Source organism: Anas acuta, chromosome 1 (genome assembly GCF_963932015.1).
Source record: "Anas acuta chromosome 1, bAnaAcu1.1, whole genome shotgun sequence".
NCBI classification, from domain to species: domain Eukaryota; kingdom Metazoa; phylum Chordata; class Aves; order Anseriformes; family Anatidae; genus Anas; species Anas acuta.
In genome coordinates this window covers 183,751,067-183,776,897 of record NC_088979.1, presented here as the reverse complement: position 1 = coordinate 183,776,897, position 25,831 = coordinate 183,751,067, and the positions used below count along the sequence as shown (strand labels likewise).

The following is a 25,831-nucleotide window of genomic DNA, read 5'->3' as shown; positions in this document are numbered from 1 at the left end:
TAGTAATTGCATTTATTATCTCCAGAAGCAAAGGATTCTGCATTTAATTTGTCACAACTGCCAGCTTCCAGTGTCTTCCTGTTAGAAGCTGTGAATCAAAAGCAGCATGGAAGCAATGCCAGGTTTTAGAGCAACATCTCTGAACATGGTTTTACATTTTCGTTCTGTGCAAAGCCTAGTGCTTTGGCAGACAGTCAATGGCTTCAGCTGACATTTCTCAATGCAAAAGGTGCAAGTTAATGAGAGACTGGATAAAAGGAAAACCACTTCGTCACAAGCCTTATTCATAGAGCAGAGATAGGATTTCTATTTATTCCAGCCCTGTAAATCCCTGTGTCATATAAATGCGTATGTGTGGGAGGGAAAGCCTCTGATCCTCTCCTCTGCCTTTTATACACATAGCATCTCACAAATCACTGTCGCTGTGGGCTCTTGCTTTGCACTAGCTCTGTAACATTTTATAGCTTTCTGAAAGAACAAGTTGGCACCAAAAAGCTCTGAAGACCCTTAGGCGTTAAAGAAAATGGGCTAGCCTGGCACGAAATGCCGTCTTCCCAAATTTGTACATCACCACTGCACAAGACAGGGTGTGGAGAAGAAACAAGGTGGAAGCTGTCTTCACTCCATGCTTTGGGATCTGAGCTGTCTCTACAGATATTTTTCTTTCATGTGTGAGAACCCTCATGTGACAGCACTGTCCCCAGAAGACTGCTTCTCCTTTACAATGTCATATGCCACACATACAGCTAAGGAGTCTGTCCATCTTGGAGTTCAGATCACATGTGTGCAAAGAGCTTCGCTATACTGAATAGCTAAAGATGCATTTGTAAAGAAGAAAAAAAAAAAAAGGAAAAAAAACACAAACAAATAAAAACATTTAATCTGGTCCTCTGCTCTCTCACACAAAGTTGTGGGGAGGATGGAAGACTGGGAACCCACATCTGGAGACTGATCACCTCTTGGTATTAAGAAGGGAAAGCAAGCTGAGGACACCATCAGGCTCCATCCACTGGTCTACTTCTTCAGAGTGGAGGTGAATACCACCTGCAGTTATCTCAGCAATCAATGCAACTGAACTGAAGACGGACTAGGAATGGGCTCCTCACCTTGCTGCACTTCATTGCCCCCTGTATTAAGCTGAATGTTTTATAAAGTGAAAAATCTGGGTTGGCACCTGCTGTGATAGAGGAATAGCCACTACTTTTCCAATTAAAGCAAACACCTGCAGCAACGTGGTGAGAGGACAGCAGCAGAAGCATAGCCATGATCGTTGTGAGAGAACCTTAAAGGATGCTGGTAGAAGTTTTGACAGGAAGCATCCAGGAGGAAAGACTAAAAAATAAATGGCAAGCAATTCAGCCTGTCCTGATTTCCTGGCCAACACTCAGCACTAATGAAATGGAAATCTGCACACTTGTTAAATACCAATAATACACGTCAGAGCTATCAGCTGAGAGCCATCTCCTTGAAAAAACGTACATTTCTGGTATATTATTTCCAATCTGACTGCTGAGTATTTGGAACCCATTCAATCTAAGATCGCTAAATCTGTTTAAAGGAATGAAACTATTAGGTGAACCAATCGTTTTTGCAATCGATGCTAGACAGAGAAGTATATCAAATAGGTTCATGAAACGAAGAATGATCTCAACAATTATCATTCCATAAATCTAATTTCCAACTCATGAAAAATAACTGAATGTAAGGATAAAAATAAGAGAAATTGAACATCTAAAATGTAAAGGAAATCATGTGACAAAGAACACAAATTTACAAGTAAATATTTCCATTAAAATCTGAGTGCATTTTAGGCTGGAATGGATATTGTGTTTCATGAGATTGTGAGATAAAGGAAATTGGTCTAGACAGAGTACCGACACAGGGAACTAAAAGCTTTGAAAGACAGGTTCTAAGCTAACACCCTGTCTCCAGCATTGAGAAGTCCAGTTTATTGTAGCAAGCAGCAGTATTAGGATTAAGTAACAGTTGTATTAGTGACATGAAAGAGAGGAAGCATTATAAGGCAGTTCCTGATACTACCTTACAGTGGATTGAAAACCTTGAAACAAAGAAATCAGGGAAAACATTGAATCTAAAGAGGTAACATATGGAATGAACACAACTAGACAACACAGCCCAGAAAAACAAAAACAAAAAAAAAAACAAAAAAAAACAAAAAAAACCCGAGCAAACAGAGCTGATGAAATAGTGCCTGCCATGGGAGAGAGGCACAAAATATGCATGTATACAGATGAGTCTGCGAAGCAATATAGTTGTAAAAAGCGCAATACAGAAATTACATCAGATCCATTATGTCACGGAGCAGGGGAACAGGTCTGTCCTGTGGTTCTGAATGATGCATTCATTTCTAAATCTAGTAAATGGAAGAAATTCGGAAAGGAAAGTAATAAAAGGAAGAAGAAAGGAGAAAAAGAGGTAAAGCTTTGGAAAGATGAAACATATATTATGACTACAGGTGTAATGGGATTAAAATCCAAAATATTCAGGATATGTTTTCTAAGAGCATTTTCTATTAAGCTGGGTTATGGACTCATCAAACCAGTTATGGTTAAAGCCTCATTATTTCAGGCTTTTATAACTAGGACATCGAAAACCACTGCAAGCATATAGAGGACAACACAAAACAAATACGCCTGATATAGTTTGGTGGGAAATATCTACTTTCATGGATTTGCTCAGTGAACAGTATCAAGACAACAGTGTCATTGCCTTTCTGTTGGTGGACTTCTAGTCATTTTGGGAGGTAGGGCAGCCCCAAGATACTTACTTTCCCCTGGGACATCTTGCTGATTATCCTCTGGCTGCTGGGAAATTCCCATTTTTGATAAGATGAGTGTGGCACCGTCTCGGACCTTTGAAAATACAAGCACAGGGACATTATTCAAAAGAAGTAGGCATGGCTGGAACTCTTAACAGCTAAACTGTTGTTTCTGTAATCTTTTGCAGGATATCTGGACCTATGATAAATGTTGCCCTTCAAATGCCTATTAGGCAACTGGGTCTGCAATTCAGAGCAGACTGCCACCCATCTCCTTTCATAAGAGATCACATCAGCACCTCCTCTGAGATTACTCAAAATGCTAGAAGCACTTCCAAGACATTCGTGGTTCATCAATCCAGTGTGAGGGCCCTTTGTGCAAACATGGATTTTATCATGAAGAATCAGAGCTGTCTCTTTCTGAGAGAAAACTAACTTCTACCTTTCCTAACCAGGATATCTGTTTTTAGAAAGGGATGAATAGAATACAAAGGCAAGATAAGTGGATTGCATGTGTTTGGTAGTAAGCACAATATGAAACTTAAAACAGACGGTACAGAAACATCAACATCTGCTCTCCTGACTGCGTTGCTGAGCAAACCAGACCAACCCAAAATCTATTTAGCAGCAGAGCAAGGACAAAGATAATTCTCAGGGGTAGGAAGTGGCAGAGGAAAGAAAAGAAGAGATGAATATGAGACCCAACAAAGGCACAGGGAGCTTTTGAATGTTGAAAGGAGAATTTGGATTTGGACACTGCAACAGTGATGAAACCAAAGTGCCTGCATTTAGGTAATATGTTTTTGGTAAGATGTTTATGCAATATGTCCAGACCTAGCCTTTCATGCTCCCCAAGTTGTTACTGCCTAGACCCAGAGCTAGTTTTTCATTTGATTCCTTATGTACCACAGAAGTTTTTCTACAAACAAATAGAGATTTTATTTATTACTAAAGAACAGTTAACAGATGTGAACAACTGCTCTGAAACACCTCCTTACATTATAATGCATCAGTGTGTTGATACGTTTCCATCTGCCATCTTTTTGGGATGTTAAATCCAAGTCTGAGAGGATCTGTGCAGTCGAACCTGGACGCCACTCTAAGGAGCAATTAAAATGAGAAAAAAAAAACCACAGTTTTAACCGTGTGCAAAAATAACTACTCCAAGAATGTTTCAATTTAGAGAACCACTGACGCATTGTGGAACATTAAAAGTAATTTGGCACATGCCACAATGTGTGTTATTTATTGCTTTGGCCTTCATTACAGAAGCTTGCACAAACTATTCCCAGCCACGTACATGACTTCAGATCATTTTCCATGGAAAGTTAAATTCCTTTGCATAGAATACTACAAATACATACAATTAGAACATGCTACCAGACCAAAATATAGGAGTAGAATTTTCTGTAGATTGGAAAAGGCATTCTTAAGTAATTTACTAAGATTTTCTGAAGAGCAAAAATTGCATTATCTACTTTCAGGTTAAGGCAGTAATGAGGATATTGCAAAACTACTTAAATAGAGCTTCTATTATGAGATTATTAGGCCTTTTAAGTTACATCACTTTTTTTTTTTTTTTTTTTTTTTTTTTTTTTTCTCCAGAAGAGAAAAGCAATTCTAAAAGCCTTCAAGGAGGATGAGTTTCAGAGGCTGGGTGGCTCATCATCTCCTAAAAGTGCAACTCCTCTAACTTATAATTTTTTTGAACAATCATTAGAAAGGCAAGTCAAAATCAGTACCGGTTTCTGAAATTGCATCATTACTTCTCCATCAGTTAATTGTCCATGCTGTCATTATCACATTAATTAGTACCTGAAATACTGATTCTGTCAGACATGAATACATTTGTGCTAACAGTCATTAACAGGCTCTTTGCACACTAATGACAATAGACCAAAACTTTAAGAATTGGGAAAAAGAACTCTATAGGGAAGCATTAATTTTTAATGCATATTAAGACTGTGGAAAAATGCTCTGTATTTGCATCCAGCTAAATGTGAATTCAGCTCCCCCCCTCCTTTTTTTTTTCCTCCAATGTTGCTTCTGTAGAAATTTTTGGCAACGGGAAAAGTCAAAATTACAAAACACATTTCACCTACTCAATATAGGATCACTAGCTACCTACCAAGAGCTACACTTTCAGCTTTTGGCCACTGAGAACATGGCAGATTTCGATAGACTTGGTCTATTATCTTTTCCTTCACTTGCGTTATGGTATCACAGTTAAGCACTTTCACAGGTGTGGAATCAGTTCCTCCATCTTGTACATACACATTTACTGTCTGTAAAAGAAAGAATATATATGGTTAATAAGACAAACCAGTGCTTGAATTACCTCTAAATCTAGTTTTCTGGATAATTTAAATGCAAACCATATTTAGAACTCATTGTGCAATGATTATTGCACAGCAGCACGTATTTACAATGCGACTGTGGATTCCTTGAGAGATCCTTCACTGTTACGCAGCCAACCAGCTCTTTTAATTCCAGTTAATTCTTCCTATTATGACTAAATAGAAAAGCTGTAGAATAGGTTTGGTTATGTCTAATATGATACTATTACCGAGTCTTGGTAATTTATTAAAATTTAAAACAAAGGGGAGGCAAAAGTACAAAGCAGCAGGACCATTTCTCTTGCAGCCTGATAACTTGGGACACAGCAAAGCACAAGTCATACAGTGCCTAAATTTAATGAGTTACCAATAATCACTTGAGCTGCACTTTTCTGAGCTCCTAGAATACTGTAGCTGAACAATTTGTTCTTCCTTTACTCTATCTTTGTAGTTCTGGTTTTACTTCTCATTGAGCAGACTGACTGTACATATGGTGATTTAACATGGCTCAACTGATGAGTAGTGACTTGTCCGTGTCCTGTAACTTTATCTCCAGTGACCAGCTGTTCATTAAGCATGTATTAGTATACCTAAGTAGTTTATGTTAGTTCTAAAATATTACTTTTTTTTTTTTTTTACTTTTTTTTTTTTTTGATGTTAATAAACCCCCAAAACCCTGCAGTTTGCTAAATCTAGGGGGATTTTTTTAGAAGTAGCTTCATTAGATAGGTCAATTTCAACACAGACAAAAGCAAATGAGAAAATGATGGGCAGTAAATCTTCATGGGAGGAAAGAGCACCCATAACAAACAGATACTGTAAAAGGCCTCTTTCCTTCATTAGCTGAATAAGTACAACACCATGCCTTTGTGGATCTTTTGCTAGTCGGGTGGCTTTGGAGGCCAGGCATGTCACAAGATCAGCCAGTGATCCTAAGCATCTGAGCTCTCTGATATGGCCCTGCCAAGCATGATACCTAAGTTCATCATGTCAAACCTCAGAAACGAACTTGCATGGTTGGTATTTTTAAACAGTGAAGAAAAACTATGCCATACGGCAGTGAAATTAAACATGATTGCACTGTCCCTTGACAGAACTCTCAAACTAATCATGAGATTTCACCTTCCTTTTCCTATTAGCTTTATGGTAATTAGACATGATTTTGCTGCTGGTTCAGTATGCAGCATGTCAGTGTAACCAGTGATGCAAAACAGACTCAGCTTTTAAATAAGAACAATTAGAGCGCAGACAACTGCTCTGTATCGTACTCTCCCACCACGTCTCACTTTCCTGCAGAAGTGAACTAATTAACTCATGCTTTAACCGACCTTAGTGCACGAGTGCTCCCTAACTGCTCACGGTTACCACAACATCATCAAAGATCCCAATAACTTAAAGCAATATTATCCCACTTCATAATTTTTTGTAATACATTTATCTGTATATGTCTCATCATCTTACATGCATGCACACAGACAATTGTTTCATGCGATATTTGTGGATCTGGAACAAATACTGCTACTGTACAATGTTTTAATGTCTAATATCTAAGCAGCATGCTTGTTCTGCCCACATCTGACTACATGCACAAATTTTCTACTTTTGTACTGCGTTCAATTAGCTTAATTTTAGACATCTTTTTTTTTTTTTTTTTAATGAAAAGAAACAGACTGAAGAGAGAATTATTGCCATGAAGCCTTACATGATGCACAGTGCAAATACACTTTTTTTTTCACCATGCACAAGAGAAAATGCACACAGCATTTACCAGTCAGTGTGTCTCTATGGGTGGTACTTTCAGCTCAGATGATAACTCAGCTAATTCCCAAAACATCAACTGAATTTAAAATATTTATTCTTGGTCAGTACACACTTTTCCTGCAGGCAGTCTAGGCAATAGTTGAGTGATTCAATGAGTGAAAGTCCTACAGCAATCTCCTCACATCAGCCCTCCCATCAGCATCCCTTCTGAATACAAAAAATACTGATTTTTTTTTTTGCCAGGACTTAAGAAAACTTTTTATTAAAAATCACTTTCAACACTGCAGATATGTCACTGCATTTTTCTCAGCTGGAGACAAACACAAATGGCTACTATCATTCCAATAAAAAAGGAATCAGAGAGGAAAAAAAAATCTTGTTATTTCAAGGACAGTCCATGTCTTGGATAATCATTGTATTTTGGATATTCGCCGTATCCTGAAGAGAATCAGCAAGACTGTCAGGAGGAGCAAAACTAGAATTTACAATACCTAAACTGCTAAAAAGTAGGGTGTTTCAACTTTTTAAAAAGACAATGAATCCCAAGTTCTAGAGTTTGGTTGAAAAAAAAAAAAGGTGTAAATCCATGCCAGTGAACAGAGTTAAGCCAAAGCAGAATTTGTAACAGAGAGAACTGGAGATCAGATTCTGAGGTGGTAGATCTCTGACGGGGAAGAGGCAGGGATGTCCACGACTCAGTGTATGGAATTTAAACTTCTAATGGGGATATAAACCTCCTTCAATGCCAGTTTGGTTGCTCACTGTCAGAAGAGTTTGGCTCACCAACAAACAAGTGCAGAAATAGTTTCATAAGGTGTTTTGGATATTGCAGAGCCATGTTACAGATCTGGAGAGGTGCTCATTCTGATATACTAATAAAATGAACTCTAAAATGACATTGGAAATACTGACAAGTAGAAATATCAAGGGAGAGACAGCCTGAAGTCCAAGCACAATGTTGGTGAAATAATTTTACAAAAATCAATTAATTAATTTAGATGGGAAAAGGGAAAAAGGCAAACACCCCAAATGCTCTTCGGGTAAACCTTGAAAATTATGGAAGGGATTTACTGGATTGGATTCAATGGTGGCAGGACTGGGATTTAATGCTTAGAAGATAATTTACAGCTTTATTTTTGTTCTTGGAGACTTTTTTTGATCAGACTGTCTACAGTATTGTCCATGATAAGAACTTCTATGCAGATCATAGTGGTCTAGAAAGTACATACAGACTTAACACTACAGGTCTTAATTTAAATAGAAAAAACATTTTATAACATAATAATCATGCACTGCTTACCAACTGTGTATACTCTACATCATCTCCCAGTAAGCCTGTGTCATTCAGTGTATACTTGGCTTTCTTTAGTACAGCATCCACTGGACCTTTTTCTACCTGGTGTTTGATGGCCTTGAACAATTTATAAAGAGGCTCCCCAGCATTGTCCTGTTAAAGGAAATAAAATAAAATAAATCAAAAACAAAAGATACACTCAATTCAGAATGTTTAGGTATTATTGATAAAAAAACCCCACAGGCAACAGACTTCAACTCTTACCTTGAGGTACTGATATAAACAAATAGACATCCAGTTAGACAACATTCTCTCAACGACTGTTTCAGATCTAAAAAAAAAAGCAACAACGCCAAGTATGTTAGGGGTACTTAATGACAAAGTTTTAAAGAAAAACATTGCTTGAAATATAATATTTTTACATGCTTAACTGCATGCACTTTCCTAATGCAATGATTTCCCTGTAGAGTCTTGAGAGCATGTACTTGCTTTATGATAAGTGCTTTGTATTGCTCATCATTCCTGGGTACCTTCAGCTCATTACTGAAAAGCACACAGCCTTTATGCAAAATCTTAAATTGTGTCTATGCTGTAAGAACAAGAGCTAAAAAATTAACCCAATTGTGCACATACTGGGAAAATAACCCTACAGATTACAAAGCTACAACATATGCAGAGCAAGGCCTTTTGTAATGTATTTGAGATAACAAGAGGGTTAAAAACATTAGAGCAAGCCTTCATTGAATACAAAATGAAAGCTGATTATGTGTGCTCATTACAGAGATGATGTGTGGTATAAATGCTAGATAATTTGGAATAAAATTAGATTAAAAAGTAAATGAAATGTTCGTTATTGTATTTTGAGGTAAGGTAGATGCTTCAGTAACCTACGCTACAGTAATTTGAATAAGGAAATCTGTTGCCAACAGTCCTGCTTCTGCCTTCTACAGCTGTTTCTGGTAGACTTGTTTTCCAAATATCCTTGGGTCAGGGTATTTTTGACTTCCACAGATGGTGTTTTAATATAGTCATGTTGCAAAAGAAATACATTTGCAGAAAAACAGAGAACTACAGAAAAATATAACAATCATTCAAACCTTCTTAGCATCAACTTTGGGTTTTTGGCCACCACATACTGCTCCATCAGTTCTAAGAACAGAGTCCTCATGATGTCAGTATAGTATTCTAGTTTTCCATGTAAAGCAACTGTCAGTAAAGATGCAAAATACACTTTAGCTCGAGCGGAGAACTCCCTTTGGTTTTCCAGCGTGTGAATAAACTGAAACAGAAATCAAATACAAAATCAAGTCAGATAGCATGTTTCTGGAGATCCTCAATGCTTGTCTGCATTAAGGAGATGAGGGATATTATTTTAACGTTAATCTCCTAAGCACAGCATGGAAAAGTTTTCAGAAGTTTGAAAAAACTACTTGTAAGAAAACGTTACCTATAATTTGGTTTTAGATACATACACTGTCTACCGGACTAACCCAAGGAATGCTAATATATTTTAACCAAATCCTTAAAAGCTATGCTTTAATTAAAAAAAAAAAAAAAAAAAAAGAAAAAAAAAAAAGATGAAAGGTGTATTCTATGACAATTTTTTTAAAAAGGAAAATCAACTTTCCTCTCCCCCAAATTCCCAGTCCTTTCACATCATATTACAAAGACACTAATCTAAGTAAGTACACCTGGGAACGCACTCTCTTCTGCCAGAAACTGTAATACTACCATTAACTAACTCAGCACTGGAGCCTCATTTAAAAAGGAGAAGAAGTTAGAAGCCTAAATCTATATTTAGGTGTCTGACAATCAGCTCATTTTCCGACAGTGAGCAATTAGGTGTCTTTTCGGAGGAGCTGAGCACTCATCAATCATCTTCATGAATAGACCTTTTTTTTTTTTTTCTGGTCGGAGGAGACTGTGTCTTGTACTCTCTGGGTTAGAAATCCAGCTGACAGCTTGTGGCAGGTAACTGGTGACCACAGCACCCAGCTGAACCAGGAGGGAATCAGCATTCCCCATGCCATATTTCTTAAAAGGCTAAAACAGACTACTTCATAACAGCAGTTTTTATGGCAGATCAGGTAATATCTGTTTTCCTACAACTGCTGTCATGCTGACCAAGTCTGTGCGATATGACTTGGCTGGCTCTACAGAAATCTTATCTTCCCTGTAACCCCAGGGAGCTCTGGCTGTGATGCAACAGATTTTCCATCAGCTACTTTGGAACCTGAAATTTATGAAAATCACTTATTTTTGCTAACTTTGGTTCACTTGTGCTTGCAAACATACTGTGTTGCTCATAAAGGTATGCCCAGCTAAAAGACAAGGATAATCTGCTTCAATACTCACATTAATGAGAAATGATTTGCTATTGAGGAGGTTGGAGAACTGGTTCAAAGCCTGCTCCACAGTCTGCCGCCGAGCCTCTGGAATATCCAGATTCCCTGTAATCATCACATCTTTCTCTCCGTCTTTGGAGGGCAAGAAGAAGACTCTGTCTGTGTATGTTTTGTAGTCTAGTACTGGGATTCCAGCTTCATTTACATCACTTGTATGGTCTTCCATCTCTATCATTAGATCTAGAATACAGTTTAAGAGTTGATTGAAAAAAAAATGTAGCTTTTTTTTTTTTTTTTTTTTTTTTTTTTTCCAGGTAGCATGATCCCTTTAGGTATCTTGTGATGTAGAAAAAGTAACTCAACGCTGAAAACTCTATCTCATCTCACATATTCTCTTGCTATTTTTTCCAATTATCCTGTTAACTATGACCACAGCTAATCCTCTGGTGACATGCTCATAACTGTCTTTAGCACAGATGGTTTCCTTGTTTATGTCTATCGAAGGAAAACCTTAATGGATGTCTGAGTTCATACATACGAACGCAGAATTGTAGCAAAGAGCAAAAAAATAGACACAGAAATACTGTTGTGTTTTTTTTTTTTTTTCAATATATATTCTATTTTCTCTGAGTCCATGTAAAAATAAAAGTTCTTTTTAAAAACACGTAGCAATCCAGTAAAATAAAGTTTAAAGTGTAAAGCCCACTAATTTAATTAGAAGGAAGGGGATGGCAGGAAGGAAGAAGGTTAAATGGCTTGTTGAAATTGATGGAAACATTTCTGTGGGACTCAAAAGCTTTGAATTTCTTAAAAGGGACAACAATTAGGGAATCATCTTTCGGAGCAGCTATTTCAGCTGAAGGCTTTCAAATTACCCAGTATTACTGATTGACTAGAATACCACATTAATTAGTATAGTGACCCAGTGTCTCTGAAAGTTTATTGCTCATATGCATTCATTTACCCCTTTACTTCGTAACAGCAAGCAAAGCTAAGAGACTAAGTGTCTTGTGGTTTCCAGCTTTGTGGTATTTGTACTTCCTCCTGATGGCCCTTTCCATAGCTATTATTGGTCCTGTGTATTTCAGACTGTCTGCACTTTGTGCTGTTGTCATTACAGTTTTACAGCATGGATCCAGAATGTGTTTTGACTTCAGTGTTTCATTTAACTGTCAGCCAAGACAGATGCAGTTTGGGAACTGGATTACTCCTTGGATGTGCCTTCTGCTTCCCCAGCCTTTGTGCTTGGTGGAGCAGAAAGGAAACCTTCAATCCAGCAAACATCAGGAGTCCGTAGCATCCCCAAGGAGTGTCAGCAAGAGAAGGGCACCTTCTTTCAGAAATGGTTATGAAGTTGCACACATGAGGTGATGGAGGGAGGGCTGTTAACCTTGCTTGACCCTCTCACATTTCAAAATTCAGTTTGAAATGAAACGTCTCTAGGAACAGTTTTTGGTTCAAAGATTTGTTTCTGGGTTGTGTCCAGAACCTGGAAGGAGTTGGCCTTCCACAGAAAGAAATGACACAAGGAAAGAACATTCTGTCCCAGAAGTTCCCTGAAATCAAGACTTGGAGAGGTTTCCAGCATGACAGAAGTCTTTGAGATACCCTGAGCTCCTAAAATTAATTTCAAACTCTAACCTCAAATTGGTGTTTAATTCAATCCTGCTATTTAGCCACTGCCATCATGAAATAATCTTTCTCTCTTTAGAACTAAAACTTACGTATTTTTTTTAGTTGGGATAATTTCAATATGACCCAACAGCAAGCATAATTCAGATAATGAGATGACATTTCATGGTAATCATTTAAGCCAATATTTGCAATGTTTGCATTCAGATGGTTAATTGAAGTATTGCAATGAGTGGTTCAACACGTAGAAATGCTGAGCCTTCACACCTCCTGCTGCCTTCCCTGGGATGTTGCTACTACATTTACATGGAACAATTAGCTAGCTCCTCAAGTCAAGCTTAAGGTATTTCCGTGATGAACTGTGCAACATCCTAGTTCTTTCGTGCATGCTTGCCAAATTATCCCTTTGTAGGCTGATTGCTGCAAATACATTTTGCAGCTCTGGAAATCATTTTTAATGTACATACTTGGCATATATAGCCATTGTGTTAAATACTAAGTGCATGATAAGTCATTACAAACCTTTCTTTCCTCCATGTCAATGGCCACTATAAATAACCCCAATCTCAACTAATTTACATTTCCCAGTTGCCAACTCTGTGCTCCCTTTAGACTGAAACTGTCCATTTCCTTTAAAAACTCCCTATTTTAATTTATGACTTTCATATATAATAGCAAACTATGTGCTGTATGGCAATGCGTGTAATCAAGACTACGAAGATCGACTTCTAAGTATTTGTTCTCAGGAGCCAGTTTTAGCAAGATAGCACTGTTGCATTTCTGATTGCTCAAGAGGACTCACAGCAGTAAAATATGTGTCATACCTGTGAACTCCTTCTTGCACCGGTCTCTGACACTCTCTTCCAGGCCTTCAAGTTGTGCTTTAATTTTTTCATACTCTCGTTCTGCTTGTTGGCTCTTGCGTCTTTATGGAATAGAAATAAGATTTTAAAGTTACAAACTGTAAAAGCAAATCATTTGCAGCACCTTTGAATGGGGAGTCAAGAGGATGACTGGAGGACTATTTCTGTTTGGATTTCCTTTTGAACACTAGTGGCAGAGAGAGAATGGAGGAGAAAAGCAATGGCAGCCCAAATCTTCATTTAGTTCCAAACAACCTGGTACCACCATGGGCCTGCTACTTTAAAACACACTAGGGCAGAGATTTGACATCAAATAAGCGGTAGTTACAAATGCTTGCGGTCACATATTGACTACAGAAACTTAATTTGTATGTACTGAACAGGGACTACTTGCAGCATGTTCTGCAGCAGCTAGAGATCATCATAGCGCATCAAGGAGGCTGCAGGACATCCGTGAGAATGTCAGTGCTGCTCAGCACTTCAGCAGTGCTTTGGTTGCATTGATACACACCACCAGAGTGAAATCCACCCCCTCCTAAGGTCTGTGTATGAGGCCCATTTATTACTAACCTCGAAATTGGGCTAAGTGGGTCTTAAAAGAAGTACTGACATTGTTCTGGCCCTTTGTGAAGTGTGAATTTCATCATTAATCATGAAATTTGTTGTGTGGGTAACACTTATCTCAGCTGGAAAGACCCAAATGACCACTTAGCCAAATCCATCCAGCTCTGATCTATAGTACTGACTGAGGCAGCATAAACGCTGAAAGATATGTATGCAGAACAAGTTATCTCCTTTGTGAGAGGCACTTTAGTTGCCATTTCAGGAATGCTATCTGTGCAACTCAGTCTGCAATTGTGCACTAGGCAAGCCTGGGACCAACTGTTGTGCTGATGTATAAAGGACAGACTGGGCTGACTGACACCAAGGAATTTGGTGTGTGTGAGAGGAATAAATTGGTGCTCATACATATCGCCAGCTGTAGCTGCTTCTCTTAACCCTACAGCTCTTAAAAAATTATAAAGATAATTTTTTGTAGGCTGAGCTCAAAACAATCAGGTATTACCTTCAAAGCCATAGGACAGCAAAAAGACCTAATTAAAGGAACTTCTTACCTGTAACAGATGATAGAAATGACGATGATTGCTATCATAGGAATAAGTACTAGTGGCAAAATAAGATTCAGTGGGATGTCGCTCACACGTGTATCATATTCCACCCTTCCAAGGATCCATTCTCGGAGTCCAAATTTCACCTAATTAGATAAACACACATTTGCCTCAGAAACTGCAAATGGACAATGGTTCACTTCTCAATTGTGCTCTAAATTCTTTGTACTTCTTACTAAGTGAATTTCTATCTCAATCTGCCAAACGAAGGAAACATTTCTGAATATTTTATACTGAATTTAGGTCACTAGCACTTTATTCTATGAAAAAAATTTACTTTGCTTTGCAGAGGAAGACAAATCCCCAGTCTGCCTAGCTACAATTTTACATTCCTATGTAATGAAGGTACAGCTTGGCAGCTTGGGAACACTCTTTATGTGTGATGTCTTCTAGACAGCAGGCAGAAGCTGGAGAAAGAAAGAATTGCAAGGAGTTTTTACGGTACTATAACAACTTTAGAGAAAGAATTATTTTAATTAAGAAGCAATTGTAGCAGTGTTACTTAAACATGATACTATAATATATTGAAAGGGTAACCTACAATGAATTCAGGAAGGTTATTGATCATATCTCTCTTCTGCCTTTTCTTTGGTTGTGGCTGTACTTCAGGCGGCTCACAATACAAGTCCGTTTCAGTCAGCGTTTTTATGTTGCAAGGCTCATCACCTACAAAAGCCTGGGCCTCGTCTATCGTCATGGCTTTGTTCAGGTTACTGCCCTAGACAGAAAATACAAGGCTAAGTTATTATGGCAAAGTCTTGGGAAACAAGAAGTTCTGAGTTGCTAATTTCCATTTAGATCATGCTGAGCAGCAGATGTGATTTGAACTGCAGTGTGCAAAAGAGTGGAGCAGAGGGGAATTATGCAATTCCTTCTCCTTTCCTTCTTGGTGCAATAAGGAAAAGTTCCATCCAATCCTTGGAAGCTCTCTGGGAGAGGGCATTTCCAAATGCCAGACTCAGCAGTAGGGGGAGCAGGGGGGGGTATCCTGGGGAAACCCGAAGTACAGCAAAAAAGAGCAAAATTCTCTGAGAAGGGGAAGGAAAGGGGAGCTGACGATATTCATCATCCAGCAGAGGTAAGGGACTCTAGAAAGCATTTCTGGTATGCTACCAAGCAGATGTTCATCATACGTTAGGGTTTGTGAAAGAAAAGAAAAATCCCATACACGCTTCAAGGACAAAATGAGCAACCACCATCTCTCGGTTGATTTACCTTTGCATTTATGAGTTTGTTGACTTGCTTTTTGATGCCATCTGTGAAATTTTCAAAGGTTGGGTCTGCAACGTATGCAAAGGAGTGGCTCTCATTTTTTACAACCAATTGATAATGATCCATTAGAATAATGGTGGTAATGTTGTAGTTTTCTGGATCTTCCAATATTGGTGGGGAAGAAAAAATCACTGTGGTTTCATTAAGTCTTGTAACAGATCTTCCATCAAACTATAAGAAATGAGACAAGAAGAATGTGCATGTATTAGAGTTTGGTTCCTGTACCTAACTGTTGATAACTTTACATTGTAGAATAAAAAGACTGGAGTTGTATCCTCCATACAGCAAAAATGAGGTACAGTATGAGGTACTTGCTGAAAAGAAAAAAAAAAATGTTGACGGGAACAATTTATTGGTTAATTATATTCTAGCAGCTGCCCCCTGAAAAAAACTTAGCTCACTTTCCATTGCCTCCAAATTCTGTGACTCTGGACTACACTGGGCTGATATCATTAAATTGCTCTAGGATTAAGAAGTTAATGTGGTAGGCTTAATCAAGACCATCTTCTGTACTATTACATTTCTCACATAGATTCTTCTCTACTGACATTGTAGAATACCTTTCTGAAATTCAAGACAATTATCAAGTGAATTTCTGAAAAAAAAAATTGCCAGTTGTAAATCACCTACACAAGGTAACAACTCTGTTGACCTGTCCCCCACCTCACTCACAATTGCACAAATGTTCTTATGCTAGAAACTCCTTCAGCCATTCAGTAATACCAACCACAGCCAACAACACTAATATGAACCCTTAAAACTTCTATCACCACCTAAGTTTCTCACTTTGAGAAATCAAATGCAATTTGGTAGCTTCCCTACATTTTTGATACTGCTACATAAATGGAAGCAAAACAAAAGATTAGGAAAGAGTTTATAGTCTTAACCAAGAGTATGTACTATATATAATGCAGATTTAGGCTAACATGTTGAATTGATGCTAAGCATACAAGAGGAGAGGGGGTAAGATATGTTGATGAATAATGTCAAGAATGCTAAACAGAGTTTAAGGTAGTCCTGGGGTTTAAGGTAAGCAAGATAATCACATTTTGCAGTTTACAGCCTGTGAAATGTAGGCGGTTTTCCTCTTCACATTCTTAAAAGAGAATGTTGTGATGGACCCAAATCCAGCTGGCATATATAAGTTGAATCACGCATATAATACAAGAAATGTACATTAACAACTCTATATGATAATAATTATTTTTGAGATTGACCACACAACAGCCTTAAATTGAAAAGCTAGCTTTAAAAAAAAGCCTTAAAACATGTTCTTGCAGGAAGATTGCTTTTAAGTTCTCAATCTTCGCATTAAATTGCAATCTTCATTAGAAGAGTGGAAAACTGAGACCAATTGGTAATGTCAGTTCTTAGCATTACATGCAAGAAGTGTGTTTTTCTTTTAATCTTTATTTATTTTGCACATGTTTTTTTGGGATCATGCTGTAAGTGGAATGTGCTTGAAGCAAGAAAGAAATGTAGAAGACTGTTCGTTGAGGTGTGAGAAAATAAAAGACACTGTACAAAGCCAAGTACTCAACGTTGTCTGGATTTAGGTCCTGTTTCAGACAAATTGCTAAACTTTGCAGGGGAGGAGAAGGAGAAAGACAAAGAAAAATTATACCACTTTCAAATTCTCAAATATATCCAGTTTACCATTTAAAGTTTAGTTCTTCAATGCTTAATACTGAATGAAAATAATTTTGAAGCAGAAGGTTACGAGGTGCAAGTAAATGTAAGTCAGGATGGCAGGAGTAGGCTGCTCCTCTTACACGGAGACCCAGAAGCCTGTTCAAATCTCATTCCACCTCAATCCCAGTGAATTCAGGTGGGCAAACTCTTCATTTCATTTTTTGAATAGATTATATGTTATGCATCCAGTGTGATGCCTTTTTTTGGGTAAAAAAAGAAAATTACCCTTTTGAGACTTGCTTTCCCTGCTTCTGGACGCTCTGCATACACCACCAGTGAGAAACTCTGGATGAGTTCAAACCCAGTTCCAGTTACTGTAATATTTCTCCCTCCACTGAAAGGCAAAATTAAAAAAATAAGTCAATTCATTGGCAAGATACTACAGCCATATACTTTATCCTGCATGCTACTACTTCTACTGAAAACAGTTACATAATGCCTATAGGACACTTAGATATCCTACAAAAATATTTTCTGTTAAAGTTATCAGTGACGACAGTATTTAAAAGCAGCAATGTCTACTTCATATTAGTCTTAAAATAGCAGAATAAGGAAGTGCAAATCACTGCCAGTATCTGTGGCTTTTCATTGATGCTTATTTTTATGTGCTTTACTTCTCCAATGTTTTTGTTAAAATCAGTCCACCTAGTATTCACACTGACAAAGGTGAGCATATTTTCCACAGATCTGTAGGGACCTGGTTTCTCTATTCCCTTTCATTTCCAACATATTGGTTAAAAGAGAATGCATTCATGTAAGAAAAAGAATGCATGTAAGTGGCCAGTGGGAATTGAAGTCATCTAAGTAACATAGATGATAGCTATCCTCAAAGCAATCCATTATAATAAGGTTCAGTTTATAAAGAGGAAACAAACAAACAAACAAACAAAAATCCCCAGTGTTTTAAATATCCTGGAGTAAATCACTAGTGATCTACCAAAAAAACTGCAGGCTCCCAAACAACCCAAGCAAAAAACAAATGCAAGTATTAAAAACAAATCGTATTTTACATAAATGATTACTCCATATTCAAGAAGGCAAGTACCAATTCCTCTAAGAGAAGTCACAGTCAATTTTATTTTTATCATCCTATTTTTATGGTCATGATCTTACACTTCTTTTTGCTGAAAGAGGGTGGAAGCATCTTAACCACTCTCTGCCAACTGCACCCACTAGGTGGAATGATCATAGTATTGGGGAACAACAGAGACCAGCATGGGGAAAGTTAACAAGCTTGTCCCTGAACCAGTCACAGAATTACTCTCAGAACCAGAGGTATGACAAAAGGACATTTATACAGATGATTTGCCATTTTGCTACAAGTAGACGAGTGGCATACATTTCTTTGGTTTCACAATTGATACTATGTGAGCATTTTTCCAGAAGGAATGCTGTTTCGAATGAACAGCTGCCAGCTGGGTTGTTAAGTGAGTGCCACTGTAGGAGAAACAACTCCTTTTAAGAGACTTACTGATCCCTGATCTAAAATTCCTAAATATACTTTTTTTCCTCATGGGACAAAAAGATGATAAGACATAGCTTTCCGCTGTTTACAGCTTACTTATTAAAAGCTGACCAGAAGATCTCCTAGAAATGTTTTGGCTAGAAACCTGTTATATCACTTTCAGATGATGATCTTTCCTTTAGAGGGGAAGGATTTGTACATAATGCAAAGGTCATGTTTTTTGACATCATGCCAAAACACTTCAAATCTCTTTCTTTGAGACATGCTTATTTAAAAGAAGCTCATTACCTTTATTAGTTTCAGTATATAGCTTTGAAATGGCAATTAAAATTTGGAGGTAAACAGAATACTTTCAACATCAGCTGTGGTTAAGAAAGTTCACAAACTCTTATGTATCTAAATTTGAGCATGGGTAGAGTATGGCAGTTTTTATATTGAACAGCTGTATATAGAGGAAAAGCTATAACCTATTTTGACCCAATTGTAAATGAAGCTATGAGAAACATTTCATTACCTGCTGAAGCTATTTACTGGCAGGAACTTGGTGACGGTAGGATTCTCACTGTATGAAAATTGCCCTGGCACATTAATTACTGTTTCCCCATAGAGCAATGTGACTTTAACTGCTTCAACTTTGCTATTACGTCCTGTAACGCAAACGATCTCATCTCCAAAGTCAGTGCTAGATTGGAGAAGAAAAAGAAAAGGAAACATATTCAGTTGCTAACATTACTCTGATTTGTATTTGTTACTGCAGTACCCCATAACAAAAACAAATAAACAAACAGAAAAGAACTCTGAGCTCTATTTTCTGCTCTGCACTGAATAATTACTTGAGGAGACAACACTTTCTCTAGATCATTTAGAGCCTTTAACAGGATATGAAAAAGAATAGTGTACAGACACAAGAACAATGCGATGTCAGCACACTTCAGCTCATACCACTTTTGGGGGGAGAATAGTGCAGCAGTTAATAAAGGGAACAAGAAGTGAGAGAAACAATTCAAGGGGCACCAGAGGATTAAAATTTTGTATGGAACCACTCAGGAGATGTTGAGTGAGAGCATGGCTGGATTTGGAGCAGCTGGTCACGTGGAGAGAGCTGAAACTGGAAAAATTATTTGGATAATTGAGTCCTCCGACTTTGGTAATTTTTGTTGCTGCTTCTTCCAGCTGAAGCCTTTCAGTGAGTTTCTGTTTGAACATTATGGGCAGAGCCACATTGCATGGCATGAGTCTCTATGAGATAGACAACAGATCTGTATAATTGAGTTGTTAGGGTACAACTCTATACTGGTAGTTACTCAGGGTACGTACACATTGCAAGGCTGGCTACCGACTAAAACACGAACATCCTTCTTGGAACCAGTTTCCAGGTTGGTACCAGTGATGGTAAGTGTGGTTCCACCTGCCTGTGGACCACTTTCAGGTCTTATTCCAGACGGATGAGGTTCCTGCAAAGAGGAGATGATGAAAACTAATTTAGAAAATTAAAATAAAAATTTATACCAGTATTAATTAGTATAATAGATAATAGTACTTTAATATCATTACCCAAAAGGTAATAAATTAAAATAATGAAGGACAAGTCTTCTCAAATAAAACAAAGTCTTTCATTATTCATAGTGAGTAAAGGAAGAAGTAATGTGATATGAATGTACACATTTTTTCCATACTGTACTTTGAGGCTTTATATGGATTTAAATTACCTACTGGCAAGATGCAGAGTTAGCTGCCATTAAGTTTGTGCGAGCTTCCTGTTGGACTTCCTGTTCTCATACTTATTTTAAGATTTCTCTTCCTTATAGCAGAGTCTACTTTCACCCTTCCTTACCCCTTCCTACATTCTGTGTCAGTGACGGGAGAGACAGAGGGAGTTTTTCAGAACTGGTACTGAACAGAAAGAACATTAAGGTCCCATTTATCTCATAAGATTCTTAATTGCTGTAGAAGGTTATTATCCCTATCTTGAGCAATGAGCTTGCAGAGAAAAGAGATCAGAAAATACTAAGCTTTTCTTTATACACCAAGAACGTTGGAGAGGATTTCCTAAAATCAATAGGAACAAGCAGATATATTTCAAATTGTCATGAAATTTGTCAGAAATTTATTTTTTTTCTAGTAATCTCACTCCTTTTGTTCTCAATTCAGTCCTTGTTTCCATGACTGTATTACCCCAGATATGACAAATTCTGTAAATTAATAGTGAGGGCTTTTCATGAACAGTGCAATTTAATTACTCTATCGCTAAGTAGTCCCTACTCCCAGTTGAGAAAAGCGTTGCTATTCAGGACAACACTGCTGCTACTGAGTCAAGAGCATGAGTGAAGCCATGTAAGCCATGTGAGACCGATTGGCCTTGCTTCAGCACACATTGCCTGCCAACTAGCTCAAATGAGTGGACAGTGATGGAGTCCAGCTTTGGGGCTATTGTATACGGGAACATACAGGCTGGTTGACAGTCAGCTGCTGAACATGAACCATCAGTGTGCCCAGGTGGCCAAGGAGGCCAATGGCATCCTGGCCGGCATCAGAGTGTGGCCAGCAGGACTAGGGAATTGATTATCTCCTTGTATGTAACATCGGTGAGGCTGCCCCTTGAGTACTGTTTGGTTTTGAGCCCCTCACTACAAGGATATTAAGGTGCCCTAGCATGCGCAGAGAAGACCAACAAAACTGGTGAGGGGACTAGGAACCAAAGAAGCAACTGAGGGAACTGGTGTTTAGTCTGGAGAAAAGCAGGTTGAGGGAAGACCTCATCACTCTCTACAACTACCTGAAAGACACAAGGAAACAGTCTCAAGTTGAGCTGGGGTGTTGGAGGGCATCACAGAATCATCCAACCTAGATGATTCTATGATTAAAGCAAGGGCAAAGATGTTTGAGAACTTCCCTTACCGATTGGGGTTTACCTGATCACCATCATACTGTGATGATCTCCCACTCTAAGGAGGAAAGGCCATGTTCAGAAAGAGAGTTTGCCTGACTCATCACATAGCAAAAAGCTTTCCCCTATGTTATTTCTCTCATGCACAGACTGCTGTCTCTGCGTCAGCTAGCAGCTACAAAAACAATGGTTCTTGAATGGCAGGGAGAAGAGGGAATGATGTACTAGAGTTTGGTCGAAAGCTCAGTGAGCCATTGATGGGTTTCTAACAAGTAGCAGGAATTTGTAAAAAAGCATTCAGTTGACCTTGTGGTTACTTGATAAATTTGCTTTATTAAAGCACGGATATTACAGAAACACAGAGAACTTGTACTTGCTGTGCTTGTTTTATTCTTTCATGTCTGAGCAACTTCCCTCTGAAGGAATGCATCACGGTTCAGCACACTTCACAAATCCACAATGACAACTGTAATTTGCTCTCAAGTCATTGAGCTTTAGGAATATGCTTTAACACTAATTGGGTGTCAATTGCTTTTCTTCCCTGAGAGAAATCTGTTTGTAAACCCTTCACTCCTCAAGATGTACGATGCTACAGCACATGACTGCTCTCATGCACTAACCTTTGATTTCTTTTTAATTTAATACATCACTTGAGTTACAACATTTTATGTAAGGAATCGACTGAAAGTAATTTTTAAGCATAGTTTAAGCAAAAAGGCGCATTGATTCAATATAACAGAATTGACTGAAACTTACTTAGATCTACATAACTCTCTCTGTACATACTCTTCTTTTGATTTAATTGCCTGCTTATTTAACCTAAATTGAAATTGCACGAGGGTAAATAAAAGATTTGAGTAGGTCAGTTTTAAAAGTCACGTTTGAAGCTTAAATTAACACAAGTCTAGACCTGCACTTCACAAAAAAACGCATTTGTGCTTTTTTGAAACACAATATTGTTGATTAAAAAGATTACTAAGTTGTATTACTTACAAAAATTTACCAAATCCTTTAAGTTTAACCTTGGTAGATATAAAGAAAACCATATCTTTTGTTAACTCTAGATTAAATCTTGATTGCTACAAAGTGTTAAGAATATTGGACCATTTTATCATTACCAGTTAAAATCTACTGCAATGTTTCCAGAAGCAAGTGTTCCCCAAGAAGCACTAAAGGAGCTAATATGGACAAAATCTTTCTCCCTCAACCTCAGAAAAAAAAAAAAAAAAAAAAAGGAAAAAAAATATTAAAAGTTTGTAGCCTTTTCCCTAAATCCTACCTCTTAAAGTCAAGCCTTTAAGCAAAGACTTAGGAAGGAAAGGTAGAAGAAAAGATTTCTGAAGCACCATACCCTGCTCTCTGTAACCCTGTAATCTTGGGGAAAAAAAAAAAAAAGAAGAAAAGAAAGGAAGCTTGCTGAGAAGATTCTGCTAGGCAGCTGTGTTCCTTTCTTTCAGCAAAAACGATAAATAATTACACCATTAAGCCTCAACTGGCATATCTGATCAGTACCTCTGGCAGAGCAAAAGCTGGTTCAGTTACTACCTATCAGTGAATACCGAGCAAGCCACAAACCTGAAGCAGAACCACTGAGAACCATTTTCTGTGTGGGACCTTTTATTGGCAGCCTGCATTTACCTCCCTGTGAACAGGGATATTGTATTCAGGTAAACAAACAGCAAAGTTATCTCTGAATAACACAACAGCAACAGGGAAGTAAAATAAATACCTGCTCTGTTTTGCCCAGTTTTTTTTTTTTCTTAGCAAGACTCTGCCTGCTAAAAGTTAAAAAGTTAAATGAGGATGGTGCCAGGCTCATTTCAGTGGTGCCTGGTGATGAGAAAAGACTCAATGGGAGTAAACTGAAGCAGAGGAGATTCCTTCTGAACACCAGGAATTCCTCCTGTGCTGTGTGAGGGTCGCTGAGCACTGGCAGAGGCTGTGGGGTCCCCTCCTTGGAGATCTTCAGAAGCTGCCTGGACATGATCCTGGGCTGCCTGCTCCGGGTGGCCCTTCCTGAGCAGGGGGTTGGATGAGGTGGCCTCCAGAGGCCCCTGCCAACCTCAGCCTTTCTGTGTCATTCTGTGAAAACTGAGCTATGCCAAAAAGGAGAATGTGCTATCCACACCTCAGCCCCCCTCCGTGACACAGGTGCAACACGGAGCCAGCACATCTCAGCCTTGCTTCAAGTTTAATGAAAACCTGAGGCTGAGAATCACTCCAGTAGCTGCTGCAGGTAGCAGCCAAGGAGGAGGTGGAATAGTTACATTTAACCCTTATTTTCTCTTTAATCACTGGTTTTGCAGCAATCTCTCAAAGGGCTATTTTAAAACAGCTTAACTCAAAGTATTCATATTTAACCCATTTAAAGTAATTTTGCAAATACCAAGAGCACTCCAGGGACCAAATAATGTGGACGCCTCATAAAGATGATCTAATAAGGAGAAGCTGAACTGGGCTCTGCATGCAGAGGAATTTTTCAGGATGACTACTAAAACAAAGCATCATATAGTAACAGTTTGTTACCATAAACTTGTCAGAAAAATTATTTGATTAATTATTACTTGCTATTTTCTGTTTCTCCTTTTTTTTCCTTTCCCTTTCTCTTAAGGACCTTCCTGAAAAAATAAGAAGCTTAAATAAATTACCAACAGTTTTTAACAATTTTAATAACAATTTTATTGCACAACCGATGCACTATGAGCAAGCTTTAGTGCTCTATTGAAATGTTCACGGACGGCACAAAGCACAAAGCTGCCTAGGCCCACCTGGTAGTCTCTCAGAGTACCAGTAAAGAAAAAAAATGGGTCATCTAAATGCTTAGCTGGAAAGTTATTTTCCATAAATGCAGTTAGGTGGACGGGACCAGTGGGAGAAGATATTTGCTGAATGTCACGATAAGTTCAAAAAGTACTCTCTGAACAGTGGAGCAAGCCTCTGAGAAGAATCGTGTTGCCTCAGGAGAAGGCAGCCCCTTCCCATGGGTGACATCGCACTCACCCACAGGACAGAGAGGTTCAGACCTTTGTAAGCTGCTAGACTGGGTCTTAACCATACAAATTCCAGCAGAGCTGCAACAAACACACACTTCTACATTGCTGAACACAGCTCTGCATGAGATTCCTTCTCCTTGCAAAAGAAAATGAAGGGAAAAGGGTAAATCCTTCACTGCAAACGTTTGAGGGATAATAAAAATGCAGCTTTTAGCAAGATGCAGATACCTCTAATTTGGGCTAAATCCCAAGCAATACTGAAAATTCAGCTGCTACAAACTGAACTGACAACCTCAGAACCTCAAGTGATGTGAGATCAGTGATACCACCTTTTCAAAATCCCCTCAGGGATTTCTTTTCTCCTGCTTTCTTCCCTTTTCTCATTTCAGTTCCTGAATCAGAAGTACTCCTGCCATCATTACAAATACCCCACTTCCATTTTCAGCCCTCTCCACCTCGGTATCTTTGTTCTCTCAGTCAGAACGTGCCCAGAGGACATCACACTTTCTGCAGCATCACACCACAGTGCGCACTGAAATGATAATGTTAAGTAGAACATTTGATTATGTGTCCTATATGGAATTTATAGCAGCCTTGTAATAATTCTTCTGGAAAACATCAGCTCTCGTGGAGACTTGGCAATACTTCATTTCTCATGGACACAGTAAAACTTAAACAACCCTACAAAAGCTAATTTAACCCTTGTTTTATAATTCCTTAAAGTGTAGAAAATCACAATTGACATACACTGCTGTCTTTTTCTTATGTTGCAAGAAAAGGACAGATGTTCTTTCAAGTCACAGTGGTCTATACTTCTCTCTTTGTCACTGGACAAATATAATTCATATTTTCCAGTTATTTAGTGTCTGAGTGAGCATACTTCTTTTCTGCAGTAACAGGTTACCTCATATGTGGGTTTTCAGAATGTCTGATTTTAAAAAGCCTTCTCCAATGCCTGCCAGTTGTTCGGTGGCCTGTCACCTCCCAGCAGAGGGACTTCTCACCACCTTACGCTTTGATGATCAAGTCCTGTGCTTGTAGGAAGTGGATTTGCAGTTTTGGTAAAACATATGCGCATCCACGACTGTGCTGTTTGAGCAGGGATCTCTTCTCAACAGGTGTAGCTTGCTCCTGACAGGTGTAGAATGATTTATCCCGAAGAAATAATTTGATCTCAGTGGGATTTCTTGCTTGTAGGTTGGAGCAGATTTTAGCTTCTCAGCTGTGAGAAACTGAGCATCTATATATCCTATGTACCAACTTTCCTTAAATCACAGGTAGGTGTAACAATGCTGAGAGGTCTTGCAATGCACCTGCAACTCAACTTTTCCATGCTGTACCAG

The 25,831-nt window shown here is 38.3% G+C and overlaps 1 protein-coding gene across 8 annotated transcripts in view; it reads right to left on the bottom strand.

Moving 5' to 3' along the window:
- Positions 1 to 25,831, bottom strand: part of PLXNB2 (plexin B2) — a 257,191-nt gene that overhangs the window by 13,862 nt on the left and 217,498 nt on the right. For all 8 annotated transcript variants that reach the window (XM_068669637.1, XM_068669631.1, XM_068669632.1 and 5 more), the window contains 14 exons: positions 19,926 to 20,062; positions 19,123 to 19,290; positions 17,369 to 17,477; positions 15,395 to 15,622; positions 14,721 to 14,897; positions 14,126 to 14,265; positions 12,972 to 13,072; positions 10,526 to 10,755; positions 9,268 to 9,449; positions 8,435 to 8,501; positions 8,177 to 8,323; positions 4,908 to 5,064; positions 3,778 to 3,878; positions 2,789 to 2,873 (listed from right to left, as the gene is read on the bottom strand). In XM_068669637.1, coding sequence (XP_068525738.1) covers positions 2,789 to 2,873; positions 3,778 to 3,878; positions 4,908 to 5,064; positions 8,177 to 8,323; positions 8,435 to 8,501; positions 9,268 to 9,449; positions 10,526 to 10,755; positions 12,972 to 13,072; positions 14,126 to 14,265; positions 14,721 to 14,897; positions 15,395 to 15,622; positions 17,369 to 17,477; positions 19,123 to 19,290; positions 19,926 to 20,062 — 2,029 coding nt within the window. The remainder of the gene's footprint in view (positions 1 to 2,788; positions 2,874 to 3,777; positions 3,879 to 4,907; positions 5,065 to 8,176; positions 8,324 to 8,434; positions 8,502 to 9,267; positions 9,450 to 10,525; positions 10,756 to 12,971; positions 13,073 to 14,125; positions 14,266 to 14,720; positions 14,898 to 15,394; positions 15,623 to 17,368; positions 17,478 to 19,122; positions 19,291 to 19,925; positions 20,063 to 25,831) is intronic.